Source organism: Echiichthys vipera (genome assembly GCF_963691815.1).
Source record: "Echiichthys vipera genome assembly, chromosome: 3".
Classification (NCBI taxonomy): domain Eukaryota; kingdom Metazoa; phylum Chordata; class Actinopteri; order Perciformes; family Trachinidae; genus Echiichthys; species Echiichthys vipera.
Genome location: NC_139828.1, coordinates 19,105,728 through 19,130,285, shown reverse-complemented (window position 1 = coordinate 19,130,285; position 24,558 = coordinate 19,105,728). Strand labels below are relative to the sequence as shown.

The window sequence follows — 24,558 nt, the reverse complement described above, 5'->3', positions numbered from 1 at the left end:
ATGGGCTTTTTTGTTTTAGTTTTTCCTTTAAAATAAATGTTTATTTATTAATACTTTTTTAAGTGTTCGAAATAAAGAAAATTCTAATTCTATTCAAGTGTTCTCAGTTCTGAAACAGAAAATGGACCTGCCACTCTCACATTTGGCTGATGTTTTCTGCATTTTACAGTAAATAAGGGCCTCCATTAGAGAAAAGTGAAGAGATTTTATAATGTTTATTATTACTTTCAAAGCAATAATGATCTGATGCCAACTAAGATTTCAGAGGTGTTATGGCTCACAAAAAGTGTTGCAGGCTTGAGTTCAGCTTGAGATTGCAGTTTTACACTGCCACATGAATACTAATTCATTTCCTTTATTCACATATGTGTTTTTTGGTTTGTTTTATGTTCATATGAGACCTAATTTCTGTATGGTAACTTGCTGCTTCTTGTAACATATTCATATGTAGGCTTGTATCAGTATATTTTAAGTTGTAAAGTATAAATATATAAAGTTTATTAATATTTAAATTGTAAACCTTTTATTTATTTTTAGCTCTGAAATCTTCCGTTGTGTTTCACTGGCTTTGGCCTACACTGCATTCATATAGCATCAAGCCTACTTTGCAATATTTATAAACTTATAGTCACAGTATTTTATTTAACATTGTTGTAGAAAAGTAGCCTAACAAAGTTAGGAATCAGAAGAAGACTTCTCTCAGGCAATGGCAGGTTGTAGGAAATTAATCTAGTGGGGGATAGCTGGAAATCAGCACGACCCTGCACCAACAGAACAAACTGACATGTTTTAATTAGCCTATTATGTACAGATTCCCACTGCACTAGTTTGAGATGAGTTGGACTCGTTCACTTTCAGCTCCCTCCAAATGAAGGGGAAGTAATTTTTTATACAGTCTATGGTAATTGCACATCATTAATTAAACAGCATTATTCAGTCAATCGTTGGCACTCCATTAAGTGTAACATATGTATTCAGTTGATTTGAAGAAGGACACTCATTGTATAAACCAAATAACCAAAGAGTCCTACTTCAGACATGATAAACAACTCTACCAGTGAGGTTGTTTACCAGATCCACCATCTGTCTCTCCGGGTCACCGGTTACAGCACGGTTTACAGGCCCGTTTTATAATCTCGCGATACATATCCAGACGCGAGCTGCACCCACGAGAACGTCGTTTCGCGCGCTGAGGCTAAGCTCCAGTCACTTTCCAGAGTGACAGCTCTTCCACCCAATAAGCTCGGTGTGCTCAGAGGAACTCAGCCAATCGGGAAGCTGCATTTTTAGAGCAGGCGGGTTATCAAAGTCTTGAAGAATAACTCATTGATCAATCTCCAACCAGGCGTAGAGTTGGTCGTACAAACCTTACATAGAAGTTATTTGGAGAAAACGTGCGCGTTACTCCATCAACGTCAATTTCTTAGTTTTCACTTGGACGATCAAACAGGTAAAGGACTTTTTTTCCCTCCTCATGTTCCAATAACTTTTACATGTATGTATTCACTCAGGAGCTAGCTCACTATGGTTAGCTCACTTGACAAAGTCCTGCCTCGTTTCTGTTTGGGTTCATGTTACAACAGCAGCTTGGCAAATGGATAATTCAAAATGAATCAACATTCAGTCACTGGGACTGTTTGCCTGCTGTTGATGTACTTCAGTTTGTTTTTTCTAACACAACTGAAGTCTCTCTAAACAATAACTTGTACCGTGGTTTGTTGTAATAGGACTAATGGGTGCGTGATGAACTTGACTAACTATGAGCTGTTATCTCGCGTTGTTTATTTGTAGTAGACGGTAGCCACATAATATGTAACACATGGAGACATTACACCTAGCTTTGCCGCTTCACCGCTCCTATGAAGCAAAACAAGTACGCTAACCATTATACGGTGTGCTTATTTTCATGTTTTTTTCGTATTGGCTCTTGTTGAATAAGCCCATGTTTGTCGTCTGCATTTTGAAAAGAGTGAACGTTGTCTGAGAAATAACGCATTAGGCGAGAGGAAGCGGTTTGTTTTCGTGTTTTGTTCACTGGTGTTGGTTTATCTGGAGCCAGCAGAGCGAACAACACCTCCAGTCGAGAGCGCAAAAGTAGAAAGACGAGTAGCCGTTGAGCTCGCCGTCCGGTGCGAACAAAGCACGGTCTGCGCGGGCAACGGAGCGTTTTACTATCACAATAATCGATCCCAAACTGCATGCAAGGTTGTGTTTTAGGTGTGTTTTTATTGTCGAGAGAGCGATGGCACATTGTTTGCTAGCGCTCCCTCCCGTCCGGATGTGCTTCTTGCTTTTAAAAAGAAACTGGGAGTGGCCTGCAGCTCAGTTTCCCGCACTGTATTTAAATCAGCTTGTTCCCTCCCTTTCTGATACTCTGTGGAAGTGACAGCCCCAGCGCTGACAGCAGCACAATACACTTGACCAAAAGGACTGGCGTAATCATGTTTCCTTTGCTAAGGAACATTTAATTCAAATTAAATTTTTGGCTAAAACAAATTGACTTTAAAACAATCTGAGCTACTACTTTACATTCATTCGTCTTCAACCGCTTGTCCCTGTCGGGGTCGCGGGGGGGCTGGAGCCGATCCCAGCTGACATCGGGCGTGAGGCGGGGTACACCCTGGACAGGAAGCCAGTCTATCGCAGGGCACAGAGACAGACAACCACTCACACTCACGGGCACTTTTTAGAGTCATCAATTAACCTAACACATGCATGGAGAACCTACGCAGACACGGGGAAACCTGCAATCTGCACACAGAAGGGCCCCAGCCGGGATTCGAACCAGGAACCCTCTCCCTGTGAGGCGACACCACCGCGTCGCTGCTACTTCAAACAAAAACTAGGATTGATGCACAGAGCAAGCTTTATCTTGTCAGACAAAGCCGTAGAAGTGTGCAATACAATGTTAGTTATCGGGTTTGAGTTATACATTTAAGTTCATGTGTTAGTTTTGTTTAAATATGTTTTTGAAGTTGGATTCAAAGTTTAACAAAACTGGCTTGCTTCTGAACACTGATGTCTGCACTGATGTCTGCTGGAGTCAATCAAATGAGCTATTAAACAAGACCTTAGTTGCTTGCAGTATCTAGTAAGATAGTTTCAATGACTGTTGTCGATTTAATGTTATGTTCTGGCTGTTGACACAGGGCAGCTGCAATGTGGATTCAAGTGCGCACAATGGATGGGAAGGAAACCCATCGGGTGGATTCTCTTTCCAAACTCACCAAAGTAGATGAGCTTCGTCTCAAAATCGCAGAGCTCTTCAAGGTGGAGCCAGAGAGGCAGAGGTTGTTCTACCGTGGCAAGCAGGTGAGGCAGCATGGTTAAGATTTTTTTCGAGATGTCTATGGTGGTATTTGTGTCCCAGTAAGTTTAAGCCTAAAGCTTCTCAAAAATAATAGCCTTTAAAATCCTTTACAGTGTAGGAGGGATATGGTTGATGGTTATGATTTCTACTTCAACATTTCATCATGAACAAAATGGAGTGCATAAAATGCAAAACATGCATTTAAACAGTATTGATGGTATGTGGTATGTGATGAATACAGATTTATAATTCCCATTAGAAAAAAAAAATCTCTGAAGTTTCCGTGGTCCTGCTGATGTCTGCGCACTCAAACAAAACACAAGTGCTGCTTTTCTTCTTTTTAACCATGACATATGTTTGTTTTTTTTGATCAGATGGAGGACGGCCATACCATATTCGACTACAACGTGGGTCTGAACGACATAGTGCAGCTGCTTGTAAGGCAGAAGATGGCCACTGTTAATGTCGTCAAAAGCAAGGACAAAGAAGCTGAGCTCTCCGATTCTGATTCTGGTTGTGGCTCAACCCAGAGTGAGTCTGACAAGAGCTCAACTCACGGTGAGGTAGAGGGTCAGACCGCCAGTACCTCTGCCCAGACAAACACCCCAGAGCTCGTCGATCCAGGCTTCGGCTCTTACAAGGTGCATTTTTTTTAAGTGTTTAGTTGGGATTCAATTCGATGTTGTATTTAGTGATGGGGAAATTGATTATTTCTGTGAGGGAAAGGTGGTGAACATCTCCGGTGTTTAACCTGTGTTCAGCTCAGGTTGGGAAGAGGTCATCAAGCACGCTCAAATATCACATGTTGACCCAATTACATCATTAGAGGCAGTAGGGGTGGGAGGTGCTATGTCTGGCAATTCCTGTACAGCTTCACTTTCCTAGTAAGACAATGTCTCTCATCTCATCTTCATCCGCTTATCCGGGCTCGGGTCGCGGCCATAGTAAGACAATGTCTACATTTTAAACAGTGTGGCTTCTTCCTCCTCTTTCATCCAACAATTCACTCCGCCTTACTGTTTACTTCTTCTTTTTCGCGCATAACCCAGCCCTGAGGTGCATCGCCTGTATGTGACGCTGCAAAATTTAGGGCCTCACAAAAACACCCAGGAACCCTGCCCATTGCATGAATAAACAAATGTAGGCGATTTGGATGTGTTTGCTGCAATGTGTTCTTTACTCAAATGCACATAGATATTGTGAAAAGCTCTTGCAAACTTTTTTTTATTTATTCTGTCTTTGAAGATCAATGAGTTGGTGGATGCCAGGGATTTGAACATGGGGGCTTGGTTTGAGGCCCAGATCGTGAATGTTACTAAGACAACAAAGACGCCTAAAGAGGAGGCTGCTGAAGCGCACCCAGCAGAGGAGGAGATACTGTACCATGTGAAATACGAAGAGTAAGAATCCTTTCTTCCATTACTCATGAGTTTCCAAAGATTATGACCAGCAATCGACATTCAATGCTGTCAGGATACTTGTGAAAGTCAAAACTAAGTTGAGCTCAATTTACATCTCTCACGTCAACCCAAGATTATTATTGTAAAACAGCAGGGTTTTTAGCAAATAGCCAACCGTCTGCAATTTAGAGCTTTTATTTGGTTGTCAGGAATTAGAGTTGCAGACGGAGAAACTGTTAAACACTAAAGCTAGCTAACATAAAATAGTGTTTTACGTTCAAACGACTAACCAAAACACAAGTAGTGAACCCAAGACAGTATTGTTGATGCTCACCTAAACTGGAGAGGACTAGAGGGAGGCATATATGTGTGCTTATGTAAGCATGTTTCTGTAAATTGGATTATTACTTCTTTATCTTTCAAAAACGGTAAGTATATTTATGTGGTAATTTTTGGTTCAGTATGAAGAGTTTTGTAGTTGTTCAGAGCTGCTGTGATGGACAGCGCATTTTATATGCTTTGTTAAAGTTGTAAATAATTGTCAGTTTCCAAACATCTGTTATATTAGTACTATATTGTTGGATGGAAAGTGACCAAAACAGAAGACATTTTTACACCAGGATATACTGATGTTTCTAACACCTGTTAGAAACCTTTTCAGCTACCACTTTCTGTACCAACAATATGCTCCAGGTGGGTCCAGAAAACCACCGTACAAATAAAATTGATCCTCATTTCCATTGCCAGACTAACACAGGCACTCACTTCCTGCTACTACTTCACATAAAGATCCTCGATTTCAGATTCAGAGACGTACACTTACAAGGCAATGACATTGCCTTTAAAATCTTAACTGTGAGACTAAAATTGACATTGAGCTAAAATCTAATTTAAAAAAAAGAAAATTATAATGCCTTTTTTTTGTTAGGTTCGTGTTAGGGGGTGGCTTGGTTGTTTTAAAAACCCAGCAGCAATTGGTCCTTAGCATTCGAACATACCTTATACATCCGGCTAAAATCCCATGCAGCAATGTGTAGGAAGCACCTGAAGTGGTGTGTGGCTTATCAGCAAACTGATGTGATATCACATTTACTGTCACAGCTACCCAGAGAACGGGGTGATTCAGTTGCTGGCCAAGGATGTTCGCCCACGGGCCCGTACAGTGTACCAGTGGCACCAGCTGGAGCCAAATATGATCGTTATGGTCAACTACAACCCAGATGACGGAAAGGAGCGTGGCTACTGGTATGACGCTGAGATCCAGAGGAAGAGGGAGACGCGCACTGTGCGAGAGATCTACGCTAAAATTATTCTCGGGTAAGGACTGCATGTAAAGTTTTAGTTGTTTGTAGTAGCACACATATTTTAAGAAGTTGGATTATAAACCACCACTTGGTGATTTGGATCTTATTTATACGTGGAGGGTAAAGGGATAAGTTTGACTTTTTTGATGATAGTATAAAAATAAATTCTCTCTTTTTTATGTATTTATTACATACTGCTGTGTTTGTCTGTAATTTACTATTATCCCTGCTGGTATTTTGACAGTTAGTTTCTTTGTTTGCAGTGATGCTGGGGACTCTCTTAATGATTGTCGCATCATATTCCTAACTGAAATATACAAAATTGAGGAACCTGGTTCCCTCAGTGACACCCCAGCTGGATCCGAGAGTCCACTAAAAAGTAAGTTTGATAGAAGATGAACAATGTCAATGGTAAAGATTTTTTTCAGTGGCTATTGACATTGTGAGGACAGGCTTGTCAGGATTTTGAATCTTTTTTTCCTGAAACTTGTCGCACCTTTTTAATTATAATAATAATGTCTGTAATCTTCAGGGTCAAATGGACCTGAGTGCAAGCACTGTAAGGATGATCCCAAGAAAAAATGTCAGTGGTGTAATTGCCACATCTGCGGCATTAAGCAGGATCCTGACAAACAGTTGCTGTGTGATGAATGTGACATGGCCTATCACACCTACTGCCTGAACCCTCCGCTCACCTCCATCCCCGACGATGAGGACTGGTCAGTCGGATCACATGCAGAACGTCACAATTCATTAAATACATACAGATATCCTAACATCTCTGTAGCATGAGGTCATTCTTTTGGTCATCACTTGTGCCTTACTTGACCTTTACTCTACATGTCGTGCTGTCTCAGGTATTGCCCCGGTTGCCGTAATGATGCCAGTGAGGTTGTGTTGGCCGGAGAGAAGCTGAAGGAGAGCAAGAAGAAAGCTAAGATGGCTTCTGCCAGCTCTTCCAGCCAGAGGGACTGGGGCAAGGTTAGTGGTGACTTAGTGCTGCCCGACAGCAAATCTTGATGCGCAAAAAAAATATTTTTGATAATTTGTAGATATTTCAAATTATGATTTGGATATGTCAAGACGACCTCATGGAACTTTTTTTTTTTTTTTTTAAAAAACAAACATAATTTTAGTTCTTATCATTGTTGAATTAACCATCAATTAATATTTTATACCAAACACCAACGTTTTCAAGTACAATTAATTTACTCCTCCCCCTCCAGGGAATGGCCTGCGTTGGTCGAACCAAGCAGTGCACCATCGTCCCGTCCAACCACTACGGTCCAATCCCTGGCATCCCTGTCGGCTCCCTGTGGAAGTTCAGAGTGCAGGTCAGTCCACGCCATTGGAGAGTTAAAGTTATACTGTTGTAACATATGTATAATAATACCAAGGTTTTGCCAGTGGCCACCAATAATGTTTAAAATCTTTTCTAGGTCAGTGAAGCTGGTGTCCACAGGCCTCATGTAGCTGGGATTCATGGCAGGAGCAATGATGGTGCCTACTCTCTGGTCCTGGCAGGAGGATATGAGGATGATGTGGTATGCTGTTTTAATTCTTAATTAATTTTTTTTTTCAAATAAAGGGGCTTAGATTTTACTCGAAAAGATGTCTCAAAGGAAACTCAGATTTTTCTTTTAAGATTACAAAGAGTTTAAGACCAACTGCCAAACCTTCATAGTTTTCATGTGTGTAATATTTGTGTTTTCTTGCATTGTAGGATGACGGTAATGAGTTTACTTACACTGGTTCTGGAGGGCGAGATCTTTCTGGAAACAAGAGGACTGCTGAGCAATCGTGTGATCAGACACTCACTCACATGAACCGGTAGAGAGCATTACATATTAGAAGTTTACTTTTAATTAACCATGGTTTCTGAATAGACTGTTTTTGATTTCTTTTATTTTGCGTATCTAAATTGTTTACTCTGGTTCTCACCAGGGCGGTTGCTCTCAACTGCAACGTCCCTGTCAATGACAAAAACGGAGCTGAGGCAAAGAACTGGAAGGAAGGCAAACCAGTCAGAGTTGTGCGTAGCTGCAAGGGTCGCAAGCACAGTAAATACTCCCCTGAGGAAGGAAACAGATATGATGGGATTTATAAGGTATGAGGGAACATGGACAGATTTCTCCATGCGTCTTTTGACTTTTAAGCTAGCTAATACACACAACAATTATACCAACCTTTAATCATGTTATGTGACAATTAATTCATTACATTGATTGAATGATTCAACTACAAATATCTGATAAAATGTGTATAGATTGGATTAGGGGTGACCCCGAATAGTTGACAATTTGATCCGAGGAGCCCAATTTGGCTGCCAATCACAGTCGAATCGTCGCAAAATGTGATTACGAAACAGTGGATTATTCCATTCTGGCTCTCGGCATGCTAAATGTCTGATTTTACATACAGATGCTTGGTTTCTCCCAATAAACCATGGTAAATAGCCTATTTGGGTATAAATATAAGCCTATTAATAAATACTGTTGCTAAAAATGTGAAAATAACTCATGTGCTTTTAATCTTTCTCAGTGTGCAGGAATAACCCCCTCCCCCTCGTACACTAAGTTGTAATATTCAGGATCCTGCACCGTCAAAGCGCATCTTGGCTGGGCTTTAAGTCTATCTGGGCGCCAGAAATACAACAGTCTGCTACTGTTTAATCATCAGCATCATTTCGTTTGAATATTTGCCTATTTGTTGTTTATCATTATAGATGTTCAATCCAACACAGTCTGACACAGCGTCGTAAAGCTACAGTTCTAAATATACTGTCAGCTATTGACTAAAGACATTTGTTATAACAACTTATTTTAATAAGTTGCCTCTATCAGAAAACGCATCTCTCGGTAACCCTCTGCCTGACACGCGTGATCGCTGGACTAGCATGCACCATTGCTGTCTGTGCTAGTTCCATGGCTCGCCACCACAGATCAGAGGGTTTTTCACGAGCAAAAAAAACAAACAACTGATTCGACGTGACGAATCAGATTTGACTATAAAAAATTTAAGGACAACCCTAGATTGGATTGGTTAGCCTTACCAGAACTGGATCACCAGCAAGCCAAAAACTACCTCTAACTTGTCATGTTTGATAAATAATCTTGCGACTTTGGCCTTCTATTTGTAGTTTTACGTTATATCATTGATATCCTTTAGGTGGTGAAGTACTGGCCAGCCAAGGGCAAGTCTGGCTTCTTGGTCTGGCGGTATCTGCTGAAGCGTGATGATGATGAGCCAGCACCATGGACCAGGGACGGCAAGGAACGCATCAAGAAGCTGGGCCTCACAATGCAGGTAGAGATGCTCTCTTTATCAGGAATGCCCTGATCACATTCACACGTTGGAGCTGCCCAGCACAACTGCTCCACTGGAGCAGTTTTGGGGGTTATGGGCCTTGCTTAAGGGCACCTCAGTGGTGGTAATGAGGGATGGGCCAGTGCTGCTTCTTCACTTCCCCACCCAGATTTATCCTGCCAGTCCTGGGGATTGTTTGGGATTGTTTGCGGCCTGTATGTATGGTGTCGGGATGAGATTAACAATGCAGGTTGTAATACAGTTTTTGAACATTCCTTTATAATATACAGTATTTAACCCCTTCCATGGCCACTCCTTCTGAAGAGTGGGACAGGGGAAGTTCAGGGAAAGGTAGCAGGTCGACAGTAGAAGTCATATAGAAGTGTAATACATCATCTGAATGCTGGAAACCTGAAGATTACTTGGAGGTGTGTGTGTGTATATTGTGTATTTACTGTATATGGAGATTATTCTCATGCTCACGTATGTCTAAGTTGCAGAAATTTCTGGGTTGATACGACTTTGTTACATAGATGTGGTGCACCATTTGTATCAAAAACGTCTTGATTTCTTTTAAGAATTTAATTTTTATTTCTGAGTCAAGAGGTTAAGCGTAAAATGTGCAAAAACTGCAATATTACTATAACTAACTATAACTTTTCACAAGTTTACTTTTATATTTTTGTGGAATGCATGGATACACAAATTAAATTATTAAAATAATATTTACACTGGCCTTGTTTTACAAGCAGATCCTGAAATACACATAATTAAATTGGAAATGTCTAAAATCCATGTCAGCCTGTTAAAAGACATGTCGAAAAGCATGCATATATTAGCTGTGCTTCAAGCTGATTGCTAGCAGTAGCATAACTTCAATTAAATTCACACATTCTTGTTCCAGTATCCTGCTGGCTATCAGAAAGAGAAGGAGAACAAAAATGAAGTGGAAGAGGAGGCAGCTGTGGCGACACCAACTAAGGCAAAGAGGAAGAGAAGATCTCAGGGAAGCGGTAAGTTCTGTGTGAATATGTGGCGTGTTTTCCTTTGCCCAGTATTTAAAAGCGGTTCATAACAGACTGCTGCACAATCACCCCAGAGCCATTGATTGACAGTATTGTGGTATACAGAAAGCACTATTACCACCTTGTATCAGCTACCTTGTAAACTGAATTTATCTTTCCTTCTGTCAGAATCCTCAAAGACCCCACCAGGCAAGACTCCTAAGAAAATAAAGGTAGAGGTGTACAAGCTTACCCAGGAGCAGAAATCCCTCATCAAGAACGACAAACCAAACAAGAAGCTGTGGGATGAGGCCATGGAGTCACTGTCACTTGGACCGGTGAGCATGGCTGTGAATTTGATGTCACCAGCAAGGTTTCATATCGCTCTGGCTCTAGTCAGTACAAAAAGTGGCGCTGGATTGCTTTAAACCTCCTAATGTTTTGTTTCTGCAGAAATTCTTGAACAAAGTTGAAGAGGTTTTCCTCTGCATTTGCTGCCAAGAAGTGGTCTATCAGCCTGTCACCACGGAGTGCCAACACAATGTCTGCAGGGTAAGAAACGTATCATTGTCTCAAATTCTGGGATCTTGAATGACCACTTAATAGCAGGGCCCTGTTTCAGAAAGCAGAATTGGTGAAAACTGGGTTTAACCCTGAGATGAGGGGAAACTGGACTTTCAGTTGCAGAAAGAAAGATGACTTAACCTGCTCGCTGGTGTTTCTCCGTTTCCTCCCACAGTCAGACTCGCTGTTTATTTCCTCCTTCATTCAGTCCGTATCAAAGCACATATCAAGTGTTTATCGCAAGTTAGGCCCATGTGTAGGCTAATCTCAGTTAGTCTGAGTGAACAGGATTGTGATGGAGCTGCAAAAAAGGCTGAACATGTCTTTACATAATTTCAGTGACTGATATACATTTATTGAAGTAGCTGAAATAAAGACACTAAATGCTGTTGAGCAAATATTTTTTTGGCAGTTTTCCAAGCCTTTATTATACAGGAGAGAGAGAGAGGGGGGGAGAAAGATTCCTTGCTCTTACTCAGGCTCGTTTCTTTAAAGATAAATCTGCAGTCTGCATACATGCATTCATTTCCTTACATCCACTGGATCGAAATAGAGGCTCTGCCTTTTTATTTATCCGTTGCCATGGTGAATCGTAGTATCAGAGCTCCATTGATGATGGCTTTTTTGTCAGGCTCAACCTACTCATCAGCTGTTCTGGAACAGAACTAGTCAACTCAGAGTTCAAGCTTAGGCTCAGTTTGTTAAGCCTGCATTCTGAAATAGGGCCTTGGTGTAAAAAGAGTGATAAACAAGATTCTGTTTTACAGTTTCAAATAAGGGATGCAGGAAACATTGTAACATCTTGCGTTTTGATATGCAGTTGCACTTTCATCCCTCTTAAACAGTCCAAGGATGTTCTGTTAGGATGATATATATATATATATATATATATATATATATATATATATATATATATATATATATAAAATGTAAAAGATGCCATTATTGTATTATGTTGCAGTAGGTCTTAAACATCATGGTAGCTAAAGTAGCTTTTGATCTGTTGACACGTTTCTGAAGCTGTGAAATGACATTCTGTTATGCAGTAAAACCACTAACTAAAGGTCATAACTAACTGAATCTTTAATTTACAAATGATTTAGCAATACCATAGTAAACTGTGAAATGGTATATCACTCCTGAAAGTAAAAGGTGGTTTTTCCCTCCACAGGAATGCCTTCAGCGATCCTTCAGAGCAGATGTGTACACCTGCCCGGCCTGCAGGCACGACCTGGGCAAAAACTACGCCATGACTGTCAACAAACCCCTGCAAGATATTCTAACTCAATTTTTCCCGGGGTACAGCAGTGGGCGATGATCATTGGTTCTGCCTACTCAGCCCTTGAGGAGACGCGATGTAAACTGTAAGGGTGATTTTTTTCTTTTTTTTTTTTTTTTTTTCCTCAGTATGGGCAATAAAGAATCAGTTTCTCTTAATATATTTTTATGATTATAAAACTGCAATTTTTGTGGACTTCAATGCTACCATTTTTCACCTTGGATCTGCCATGACGTGTAGTTAGTTGATTTGTAATTGTACCATTACTCCGTTAATACTTTACACCATGATGTTACTCCCAGCGTTTCATTTTGTTCAACTAATGCTAATCCATATTATTAAATGTTTTTAACTAAATCCCTCCATGTTTAGCACTCCTTTAGGAGAACGTTATGTCAAAAGTTTTAGCCGTTTGCTCAACTTGTTTGGACAAGTCTGCTCCTTATCTGGTCTGCTTTAGTTTGGCTATTGATGGTCATTATATTTGGTGCAATTTTTAAAGATCTGATCATTTTAGCCTGGGGTTTTAATTGGTTTACATTCACATCAGACCTGGAAGGCTCTTTTGTGTGTTTCCTGTAGCCATGTTCTTGTCTGTTCTTTACTCTTTATTTATTTTATTTTTTTACCTCTGGCTTTGCAAACTAGACAAATCGGCAAAGTATCAACATAATTCAAAATGTGACACTTTCTTTTTATCTTCACATGATCAGATAATTGAAAATGCACTAACATGACAACTGGACAAAGCTGCGCCATAAAATGTAGACGAGCCCTTGCATACAAGCACAAACTGAGTTATAAGTTTTTGTTTTTCCGCAGTCTGAGAGGAAGTGACTGGTGGAACAGTGTCATCACATGTGGTTGGATTTTCTAACTTGTGTAATGGTTCCTTAAATATTTTCATACAGTAATTTTATATTTTTTATATGAAGTTGGATATTTGGTTTAAATGTTACTATGAATTTTATACAACCTCCTTGAAAGCTAAACATGATAGATTGTTAAAGTCATTGTATACTGTAGTGATGATTTGGATTTCCCCTGTTTTGAAAAGTTAAACTAAGTCCAAAGAAAGTGCTTAACCAAGAGTGTAATGTAGAACTCTCATCTATCTAGATCTTTAGAGATTCTCTGACACTCAAAACTAACTGAGTCTAGAAACTTTTCTTCCTAAAAATCAAATTTGTATTTTTTTTTTTAATAAGCTATTACTGCCATCTTCGGGGTGGGGGGGGGGGGGGGGGGGCTGTTCAGTCAGATTTGTGTCTCTTGTGGTCACTTGTGATACCTGACCTTGCATAGAAACAAGAAATGCTTGCATCGGTAGTGGAAAAAAAAAAAAAAATCCACACTGCTCCTGAAATTTGACATTGAATCCACTAAATTATCTGAATTTGTTATTGACTACTTTTTCCGTTGTCTTGTCATTTATGAATATTTGGTGTTGAATTTCAACAGCAATGTGTGATGACGTCCATCCACGGGCCAGCACTTTTGAGTTTTGATGGAGAGACAAAGATTTGCATAGACTGAGAAATGTATATTTTCTGAAATTGTATAATTTTTTTTAGTCCATTGTAGTTTTGATATGTAGTTTTAGAATTGCTAGCACACGTTTGGTGCAAAGAATTGTCAATACATTTTCAGTGTTGTTAAAAATAAAGTGAAAATGCAATATTTTGTTGGGTATTTTTTGTGTGGGATTTGTAATGATGAAAACTGACTTATTCTGGAAGGTTTGTGCCATCAACATAGCGAGGAAGGGGTGGCTTTGAGGTCTCTAACCTCAAATGTTTTCTCAAAAGTCCTGAATCTTTTAACTTTTAGAATACCTTTTTGTCATTTCCCTTCAGTCCCTCTGACTCGACTGGCAAATCAATGGTGCAATAGGTTTATTATCTATAACTATCTCCTACCATGTGCACCTCACAATGACTGCTTTGAATATATGCATGGCTACAATGTAAAAGAAAATATCACTGGCCAATAATCCAAGAGCTAAATTTATTGCAAAATGGACATTCAACGGAAATGTATTTCAACAGTTTTATTCTGGGCAAATATGGCCAGGGATAAATGAGTGGAGCTGAGAGAAGGAAAGGAGAACAGAAGGACCAGGAGTAGATCAAATAAAGTACCTTTTTAGCCATCCTTAACATTTGTTGTGTAATTGGAGTGTATGGAATGTGCAGCTTTTTAGGCAATAGTGCAAAGTGTAGTGCATACAGCTGCTGTGTGTAAAGAACATCTGACTCCTCCTCGGTTGTAGCCATCACCTTGAATGAGCTGGTAGTGGCTTTTTATAAAATATGTATATTAATATCTCATGTTGACAATGAGCACTAAAATACAATTATTCATTTATCTAAGTATTTAATTATATAAATAGTTATGTATTTAGTTTCGGCCCTTAAAACCCTGCACACGACAGACATAAGAATCTTGATTTCCTTGTACTTATTTATTAATTGCTTATTTTGCACTCTATCTTCTTGTGCTATACAAATAAACTTGCCTTGCTAGGGTATTAAATGGTCAACGGAGCGGTGTCGACGTGCAGACGTGCACGTCAGTTAAATAAACGAGCACAGAGGACGAGTAGTGGCGAGCGTCCATTTTCATTGGTTGGTTTGTGTGTCTATAACCAAATAAACCAATCATAACGTCGACTTTCTGACGAAGAATTCTGTCATCTGGAGGTTTTAACCAATCGCGAGGCGTAGTTTCGGAGGTGGGCGTGACTCAGAATAGCCTCGGCCAGCTAATTTTAAGAGGAAAATCAATCCAGGGAATATTTACAAAAGGAAACCAAGTCGTTTGAATAGAACAGGGAGAAGACAAGACTTTGCTGCAGGAGGTAATATTTCCCACACGGGATTCGCTTCATTCAATGGCTAACGCCGTGTTCTCGTGTAATGGTGCCGTGTGGTGGCTGTCGTCGCGGTGTTTTGTTTTTTCTAAATGCAGATATGGATGTAGCTACCTAGCTAGAAGCTAACCAGCGTTAGCTCAGAATACATAATAACACGGTGTAATATGTTGACTTTGCGTATACGTGCATATTATGTGACGTTAGACTGATTGAAAATTAACGTGAATCCCCCATATTACTCATTTTGAACCAATTCGGCTCCGTTTTTGTTCGCTGTCTTCTTAGATAAAATGCTAACAGGTAGTGTTTAGTTGTGCAGGGCTATCATCGCCCTTAGCAGCAGCTGTCCGTAATAACTGCTCCTTTATAATCAGGAGCAGCAGTGTCCGTTTACTCTTAGGACAAAGATAAGAAATAAAAAGCGTTACCAGGGGAACAAATACCATGTAAGAGTTTTGGTATCTCAGGGCTTTAGTAAGGAAGACAGTGTGCTGCAATACTGAAACAAGTTTCAGGCCCAGCTTGAGTTAAATGGGCTGTGTAGGCCCCTTTTTGTTGTGGTTAGACAGCTGGGGGTCATGTGGCCTGTCTTGATCCACGCAGTGTATTGTGAAAGTAAAACTTGTGGTAAATTGTCGGTTTACGATTTCCTCAAGGGATTCATACAATAAACACGATTGTTGTTGTTTTTATTACTTTATTATTATTATAGCAAGTTATTTTGAATAAAACATGCATTTTCCAGTAACTGCAGGAAACCGTATGTGTTCAGTTGGTATTTATTTACATATGCGTAATACCTGGCTATGTCGTTTTGAGCTTGCAGCCTGTTTCCTGCCCCACAGGGGATTTGTGAGCCATGCAAATGGCTTGTTGAAACGTCTCTATTTGCCTTGCCTTGTAGTAGGAACTCACTGATAAGCTTTTTTTGTGATCAGTATATCATTATTTTTAGTTATATTGCCATGGGTCACTAAGTGACATACATTTCATGCTGTGGACTTGAAATTGAGGAAATATTGATTGATTAACCTAACAAATTGAGGTGGCAGCACCTGTGTGGATGACGGATACCTTGATGCCACCTGTTTGCATGTGTAACAAACTTAATTTCATGTCATCTGTTTGATTGGAGATGGGTAATTTGAATCATCTATGCATTGCCGTTCTCTCTTGAAGCAGTCAGGATTTTCAAGTGAAGCCAAACTGGTATCAGTGTATTTTTCCGCAATATGCGCTGATATAAAAACAGAATATATATAATTCAGAAAATGATGCATGGGATAATTAAGAAATGGCTTCATATAGCTATGTATTTTATTTATATTTATTCTATATTGAAATGGTCTGCAATTGACTGATTCTGAACATGTTTATTTAGCTATTTCTTATTTTTTAAATTGATTTATTCTTAAAATGTTTTAGTATTAAGTTCTATAATTGGTTGGCTCTTAGCCTTCCGAGTACCTGAGTAGAGTCAAAACAGTGAAAAAATCCCATATTGGTCAGGCTCTACTTTCAAGAGTCCAAAGAGCATAAGGCTAAAAGGCATAAAGCTGAGGAGTATTTTTTTTTTTTTTAACATATTTTATATTTTTTTATTCCATTAAGTCGAGGGAAAAGGGAGCCAGATAAGAGGAACCATATAGAAGGTATACTGTATCATGCGAAAATAAACTATGCACTAGCACTACATTTCAAAGCACATTAAATGATTCCTTTCATCCAGTGTGAGAGTAAAAACAGCCTTTTTTATGGCAAAAGGAGAATGACACGCCTGAGCTGAGTTTTTGAAAATTCAGTTTGCTGATTTGATCAGTAAGGTCTGGATTTATTGTCCCCCCCCCCCCCCCCCCCCCAATAATCATTGCAATCCAAAATACTGACAGGGTGGAGTTTGATGTATAGAGCCACTAGTTTGTCAAACATAATCCTCAGGGCAGCAACATTTTGGGTAAAAATTTCAGTCACACAGTAGGCAAGAAACATTTTTCAGTGGTATAAATATTGGTACTATGGGTGGTAATTTCCTGTAAAACAAAAAGTAGTGAGATTAAATTTGTGTATGGGGGTACTTTTCATTTGTCATGTACTGGTTTAAATCACACAGTATACTAAAATAGGCTTTAGCATGTGGTTGTCAAAATTGTCATGCCAGACTCTTTCTGAACACTTAGCAGTTGTCCACCTGCAGCAGCTACAAATTTTCATAAAGGTCCTGGCAGTTTGAAAGAATCTGAAATAGACTGAATATGCTCTGTTTGCCCACACTCTCTCCTCAGGTTTACCTGCAACCCGTAAAAGACCCAATGGCTACCGAAAGGCCCATGGACACGTTGCTGCCTCCTCATCCTGCCCCAGCCTCATCCTCTGACCCCGCCCCAGCCTCCCCTCCTGCTCTCAGCTCTATTGCAGCACAAGACCAGGTTCCCACCCAAGAGCCAGCACTAGCTGAAATCCCAGAGACCCCAGTGACCTTGGAATATGATGCACCTCCAGATCTTACCCTGGCTCAGCCTACAGACCCAGACGTGGCGCCAGATGTGGCCGCAGACGGGGCCCCAGTCCTTGTTCCAAGTTCTGAGCTGCCCCCAGCCCCTGTGCTACCTGTTAGCACCAAGAACCCCAGCTGCAAGATCATGACCTTCCGGCCCACCATAGAGGAGTTCAAAGACTTTGCCAAATACATCGTCTACATGGAGAGTCAAGGAGCTCACCGTGCTGGCCTGGCAAAGGTGAGGACAACACAACACACATTTACAACACACATGTACTCTCATAGGGGTGTACGGTGTAAAGGGTAAAGACAGTAGGACGGTAGAAATTTGTGCTATGGTATGGATTTTGACTCCACCATATTGATTTTGACTAACGTGTAACTGGCAGAGCAACTCTGACATAACGACACAATGCCTGTGGATCCAGCCCCCAAGGGAATATTTACTGGCCCTATTTGAAAAAGTAATTCCTGGCCTTAGTGGCTGATGTTGACTGCTGTTCTCTCTCGCATTTCTGTGCAACACAGTCTCAGCGGGTGAAATGCCGCCACTTGCTCCGCGCGCTTCCGCTATGTTCTTGTTTGTGTGCTTCTGCGTAGCTCCTCTCAGCCTGTTGTTGTTCTTGGCAATTGTTTCACTCTGGTTAAATCACCACCACAATCTCTCTTTCTAATTTCTCTTTTGAAAAAACGAAAGGTTGACACAGAAAACCGACAATTCAACAGCAAATGAGAGAACAGAGTAGTATTTGTTTGTAACAGTCACTGGGAAGCCTGTGTGTTTACTTTGCAACGTGTGTATATTGGTGAGAAGCAAAAATCTTTTCAGATAAATGTCGCAGAGTATATAGTTAGGCATGTTGCGATAAGTAATAACTGAATCAATCGCATGATCATTTTAAATGAGCTTGATAACCAGCTGCAAAACAATCTATTTGCATGCTTGTTTGTTTTCATCGTGTCTCTCTATAAAAGAGACTGGATGAAAAGAGTTTTCACTCCGGTTCATCAGTTTTGGTGTTACCAACTTCTGTGCATAACCTTTCTGTGCAGAACCTGTTCATTAAGTAACTTTAATAGTCCTAATAATACAACCTAATATCTTCTCTTAATTTCTGTTGGGGCCCATTTGTCCGAAATCAGTTCAAATATGGCACACATAATTTAACAACTGTCAGAAGGTACTCTAATGAATTATGTGTCGTTCTGTCATCTACACCTATTACTGAATCAATATCGAAGTATTTAGATCAGTATCGAATCGATATCGATTTCTGACCTGAAGAATCAAAATTAAATCATGAGGTTCTAGACAATACCCAGCCCTAGCCCTGTTATGGTAAGAGCTAATGTCCATTCCTATATAATCTTGCATAGCCATGCCTCCATTTAATGTGTAAAACTATCAAACAATATTGACAACTGCCTATTACAACTTATTAAAGCACAAGGTGGGGTCTTCGGATTGTACCTTCTCAATACAATAAGACTTGAATCTGCGGTTGCTAATATTCTTGTGAAATGTAAAGATTTAGCTGCACAGATACATTTTATCGTAGAAGCTATCTATCTTAATGATTGTATACGCATATAACTGCTAACAATCTGTCTCCATTACCAGGTGATTCCCCCAGAGGGCTGGAAGCCACGGAGGTCCTACGATACCATCGAGGACATGGTGATTCCAGCTCCCATCATGCAGGTGGTGACCGGGCAGTCGGGTCTGTTCACCCAGTACAACATCCAGAAGAAGTCTATGACCGTGAGCGAATACCGCAAGCTGGCCAACAGCAAGAAGTAAGTTTTCCCAAATCCAGAGGCCTAATTTTGTGTGCAGTTGCTCTTTCATGTTTGTAGACCTTGTAAACCATGTGTTTACAAGGGATTGAGACTTATGGAGAAAGTCTTGTACGCTGCTTTTTTGTCTTTAAAAACAATGTTTTGTTTTTAAGTGCTCGCGTGTAGTCAATAAACCAAATGTAGCATAATGATTAAGGACCATTGGTTTATCAATAAGGCCGTGAAAATGAAAAAGTAATAACCCCTACATCTCATCCAATCATTCCAGCAAACAATTTAAACCTACATCCCTAACAATGATTGATCTATCATTGGCATGAAACCCCTGGCAAGAACACAATTGTCTGTCTTCTTCTGTTGTAACTGAGTTATGTCGACATTTGATAATATTTTACCAAATGGCAGCTTTGCTGAGTTGAATAATTCTCCTTTTATAATATGTTATTGTCTCAAAGGCAATTTCTTCTGATTCGTGTCAAGGAAAACTAGACGTGAACATGCATTTAAGATACTTTTTTTGTTCAGCAGTGTAAAAACAATAATTCATCTTCTACATATTCAAAATTAGAGACTGGCAAAACATGAAAAGGACCAAACTGGACTAAGTACATTCTGTATAAAGACTTTTTTTTGCTGGAGGTTTGTTTTGTTGTGTTATCTGCCCTCTGGTGGTCATACAATGCTAAAATGGAGTGAATATAGACACTGATAAAACTATATCTATATTCATTGAGGATTTTGTCTTTCATATCAAAACATCGTCATCATTTGTCAATTTTTGCTGTTTAGAAGTTAAAGCTATTTGGAAGAAGTTGTCTCTTATTTAAAGAGTCAATGCTAGTTAGAGATGCACAGATCCATTCTTTACCGATCCAATCACATACCCATACCTGGGCTGAGCATATCGACCGATATCCGATCCGATACTACTGTTGTATGAATTAACTGTATACCTTTCTATAGAGTAGAAAGATTGAAAACTGCCTGCTCAAATACTGCTCCTGTGCTGTTGTCAGGTACTGCACACCCCGGCACAAAGACTTTGACGACCTAGAGAGGAAGTACTGGAAGAACCTGACATTCGTGTCACCCATTTATGGCGCTGATGTTAGTGGCTCCATCTATGATGAGGTGAGTGTTGTGTGTGTGTGTGTGTTCCCAAGAATTTTGTAAGTGCTGGGGGACTAAAAAGAGTTTACTCCACTTTTGGCATTATAGGTCAGTAACTGTTTTCAATGACACTGGACTTTTTAATCATCATTTTTCAGAATTACTTGTTTGCAAATAGTGTTAACTTAAATTAAAAACAAATACAACCTCTGAATAATTGATCCACTATAGAGATTCATACTGAAATTGATATTGAATCGATGAATGGATAATTGTTAATTTTAATATTATCAGGTGGTCATTGATTGACTTTAAAGTGTGTGGTGTGTGTGGCCAACTCCTCTGTACAGACAAATCATAGAAATACCTTTTTGTCTCCGTTCAGGACATTCAAGAGTGGAACATTGGCCATCTGAACACACTGCTGGATATGGTGGAGCAAGAGTGTGGCATCGTCATTGAGGGTGTCAACACTCCCTATCTGTATTTCGGCATGTGGAAGACCACGTTTGCCTGGCACACGGAGGACATGGACCTCTACAGCATCAACTACCTCCACTTTGGACAATCAAAGTCCTGGTCAGTCTCCATTTTATAATTATTACTATAATTATTTTCCAACAATGAAGGCTATACTTAAAATATCGGCAGTGCAATTTTGCATAGAGACCTCAGTAGAGGCTTCAGAGATGAAATAATATGAAAGTTTCATATCAGAGTTACAGTGACCAAAACATAAAACAAAACATTGCGCACTTTGTCTACGTCTGGGACTGTTGAAAACTTTGATTGTTACTGGGCAGCATTCACCTTGAGTTTTTCAAAGCACGGTAATCAAACATGGTTTTAATAGTTAAAATTTGACGCGGTTATACTAATTGTCTGGAATTTTACCGCGGTTTATCATAACACATTTTTACCTCTATTTAGCATATCCAAGGCTACTTTAGGGCTGTGTTATGATTAGGCTTATTTCTGATCCCTGTTTGGATTAAAACACTGATTTTGATTGAACAATGATCCCCCATTGGTCCCCACTTTTGCATTCGGGATCCTGCAAAAGCCATAATTCTACCTTTTATGTTTAAGTTATTTTGAAGTCTTTTAAAAAGAGTAATTCCTCCATACTACTGTATTATGGTTGCACAATTCAAAAGCGATTTCTTGTGCCGTTACAATCAGCAGCTGCATCCTGTACTGGTCTCTCTCCACTGCATGCTTCTTTGAATGATCATATTGCAGCTTATAAATCAGATGATGAAAACCGATTTTTACATTTCCTTCACATTTATGATAAAACCATCAGAGAGCATGGCAGTTATGAATTTATCTGGCCGCAAGGAAAAGTAACGCCAAAGCAGGCGCTCTACAATTTTTACAAACACCAAACTGTGTGACAAACATCAGCTGACATGTTGGCTTGCAATGTGTGTATACCAACAGCCGGAAGATGCTGCTTGACTGATAACATCTAGTCCTAACAGCACCATCTGCAGATCATGTGGAGTTTAACAAGAAAGACAAGCAGAGTCATTTGTAATGAATACAAGCTCATTATGATTTGTTGGTTCAATCAATCGAAGCTTCACTAGTATGATACAGTCCTTTTTTATCGGTAAAAGCAAACATCTGTTACATGTTTGATAATTTGTAAATGCTACTTTGTTTGGAACTTGGTTATAGAGGTTCTGGTAAGAAGAAACAGACCTCCTGTGTTTAAAGCCCAGTTCAGACCAAAGATTTGCTGCGAAACGAGTTACAATTTGCAACTACTTGAAATGTGCAGATCTGCAACCTTCTGAAACCTGCCAGTTTACACCTATCGCAATGCGACTAAACAAGACGGCGTATCAACTCTATAGCAACGACTCTCTGTACTTCCATTTTAACTTCTGATCTTATGAGGCTTCTTTGAGCTTATCTGCCTGTCACTGCTCTGAAGCCGGTGCTAGTAATGCGGAGGTGATGTATCACTCTAAATGGGTTTCGACCGCCGGTGATACAGCCGCCTGCAACTCTTCCTCCAATTCAGGCTAGTTGGTTGTGGTGCTGGGATATAGGACCGTGGCATCATGTTGTATATCAACTTTGATAAGGTTTATGAAGCAAGAGAAGACAAATCAAGTAGCTAATATTTACAAGCAAATGTGCTTATTAATTTCTTTCTGTTTCTAATGGGACAAGTGCATATTCACTTTCTTGCCTCTGAGCTTGCTTTCTTCCTCTTTATACTGTATCTCCAATTATTTTGCCCATACCATCATCCCTGTTCAGACTAATTTACTTTCAGATGGATTGATACACACCATTCATTTCTGAGTTTTTCTTTTTCCTCTTTTGCTTGCTTTCTTTCAATTCTCTCGCTTAGTTTTGTTCTCTTAGTCACTCTCTCACTGCTAGCTAACCCTTTCCAACCTCTTTTTTTTCAGAAATTGAATCATTTTCACTTTTACACTTGTGTGTGGTGAGGTAATTACAGGCTGTTAAACAGAGCATGCCCTCTTAAAACACACACACACACACACACACACACACACACACACACACTCACAGTGCAGTCGTTTGTGAAATTAAGTCCATTCCCCCTGCAACTCTGCTCCCATCAAAGTCAGACCCCACTATAACAACTACTACTGCTACACGCATACACACACACACACACACACACTGACAGACGTGTAAAAGATCTCGGCCTTAGCAGTCTGTCACTTTCTCCCTGTCTTTATCCTTCCATCATTCTTTTTCTCTTCATTTTCATTGCTGAAACCCTCTCAATCACCGCTCTATGCCAACACAAACCGGCAGATTGGCTGTCAGATAAAAGATTAGCCTCAGAGAATCTGAGGGGAAGGTAGGGAAAGGCTGACGAAAGAGAATTGAAAGGGATATTTTGAAGTGCACCCCAGCTGCAACTTCTCGGGAAGGCAGGAGTTTTTTATGAATCCATCAGACGTCAACCTCCTCTGTAGTCCAAAGGTTTTGAACCATTGTTGTTTGACAGGTTTTTCTTGTCCCAGCAAAGAGAAATGGAGACCTGAGGATCTGCATATATTAGTTCGGTTGTAACTATTCGCAGCAGTTTGGATATTTTGTGAGATGTTCTGTGCTTTGACTTAGTGTTTGAATTAATTCAAGGCACCTTTACAGGTCCCATATTTGATTTTAATAAGTTTCAACTAAGCTTCAAGAAGGTCAGCGATCTGCTTGATCTGATTCCTCTGCCCTCCTTTTGGACAGGCATATGAGTGTGTATTTTAAAGTAGATCTGCATTGCATACACAAGCAGACACAACACACTCATTTTGCAATTAGAAAGAGATTCTTAGTCTGTTTAATCAAACTTTTGTTGTACAAAAATACATTAAATACTGTATGCTAAATACTAAATATGTTCAGGTCGTATTGTTACGGACAGCTGAGTCAAAAAAAATTGTTACCGTAAGTTTTAATTTGGTCTATGATTTCTGGCAACAACAATATTTAACAAATATAAAATCGAATATCAATTCACTGTTTGTTTGTATTTTGTATCGCTTGTTAACCAGCAGCTCCAAATATTTAATTCAGCAAAAGTAGTTAAAGTAGGCTATTTATAGCCTTGCATTGGCAGACCATACATGCATGCACAAGTTGACATTCTGGTATCCGGCTGTTAAGTCGTGATTTATATATAAATAATAATAATATATTTATATTTATTTATATATAAATATATATATATATATGCCAGTAATACAGTATGTCTGTCAAGGTAAACACAGACCTGTCATGGTGGCTTAATTACACCTGCCAGCAATGCTGTATCGCCAAAAATAAATAATACTCTTAACTCAGAAAGGTGTAAAAGTTTAAGCCTTTATTTGCTGTGTGTTGTTTTATTTGTGCAGTTCTATCTCTCTAGTGCCAGAGTGACAGACGTGTTGCTGCCATGGCAACCATGGCCTAAGAAGGAGGAGGAGGAGGAGGGGGGGGGCAGGAGGAGACACGCTGATCGGCTGTTTAGTTTAGTTTGATACTGGGATGGAAGGAATCGTTTGAGGGATGTTCTCTGCTTTGAAATAGATGAAATGGAAAACTCTCCAATGTGATGCTTCCCGAAGACAAAGGCT

At 39.8% G+C, this 24,558-nt stretch overlaps 2 protein-coding genes across 3 annotated transcripts in view; both read left to right on the top strand.

Moving 5' to 3' along the window:
- Positions 1-1,352: 1,352 nt before the first annotated feature.
- On the top strand, positions 1,353-12,206 carry uhrf1 (ubiquitin-like with PHD and ring finger domains 1; the record flags this gene model as incomplete). The annotated part of the gene is made up of 17 exons (XM_083938955.1): positions 1,353-1,450; positions 3,150-3,312; positions 3,685-3,951; positions 4,556-4,710; positions 5,812-6,027; positions 6,278-6,393; positions 6,547-6,733; positions 6,872-6,995; positions 7,241-7,348; positions 7,454-7,558; positions 7,738-7,844; positions 7,959-8,121; positions 9,183-9,320; positions 10,225-10,333; positions 10,514-10,662; positions 10,778-10,876; positions 12,060-12,206. The coding sequence occupies exons 2-17, from the start codon at positions 3,160-3,162 to the stop codon at positions 12,204-12,206; spliced, it is 2,343 nt and encodes a 780-aa protein (XP_083795081.1). The 5' UTR covers positions 1,353-1,450; positions 3,150-3,159.
- Positions 12,207-14,928: 2,722 nt separating this feature from the next.
- Positions 14,929-24,558, top strand: part of kdm4b (lysine (K)-specific demethylase 4B) — a 46,322-nt gene continuing 36,692 nt past the window's right edge. For both annotated transcript variants that reach the window (XM_083911650.1, XM_083911649.1), the window contains exons 1-5: positions 14,929-15,027; positions 17,325-17,777; positions 19,161-19,336; positions 20,356-20,470; positions 20,835-21,028. In XM_083911650.1, the coding sequence (XP_083767776.1) occupies positions 17,352-17,777; positions 19,161-19,336; positions 20,356-20,470; positions 20,835-21,028 (911 nt within the window). In that variant the 5' untranslated portion in view covers positions 14,929-15,027; positions 17,325-17,351. The remainder of the gene's footprint in view (positions 15,028-17,324; positions 17,778-19,160; positions 19,337-20,355; positions 20,471-20,834; positions 21,029-24,558) is intronic.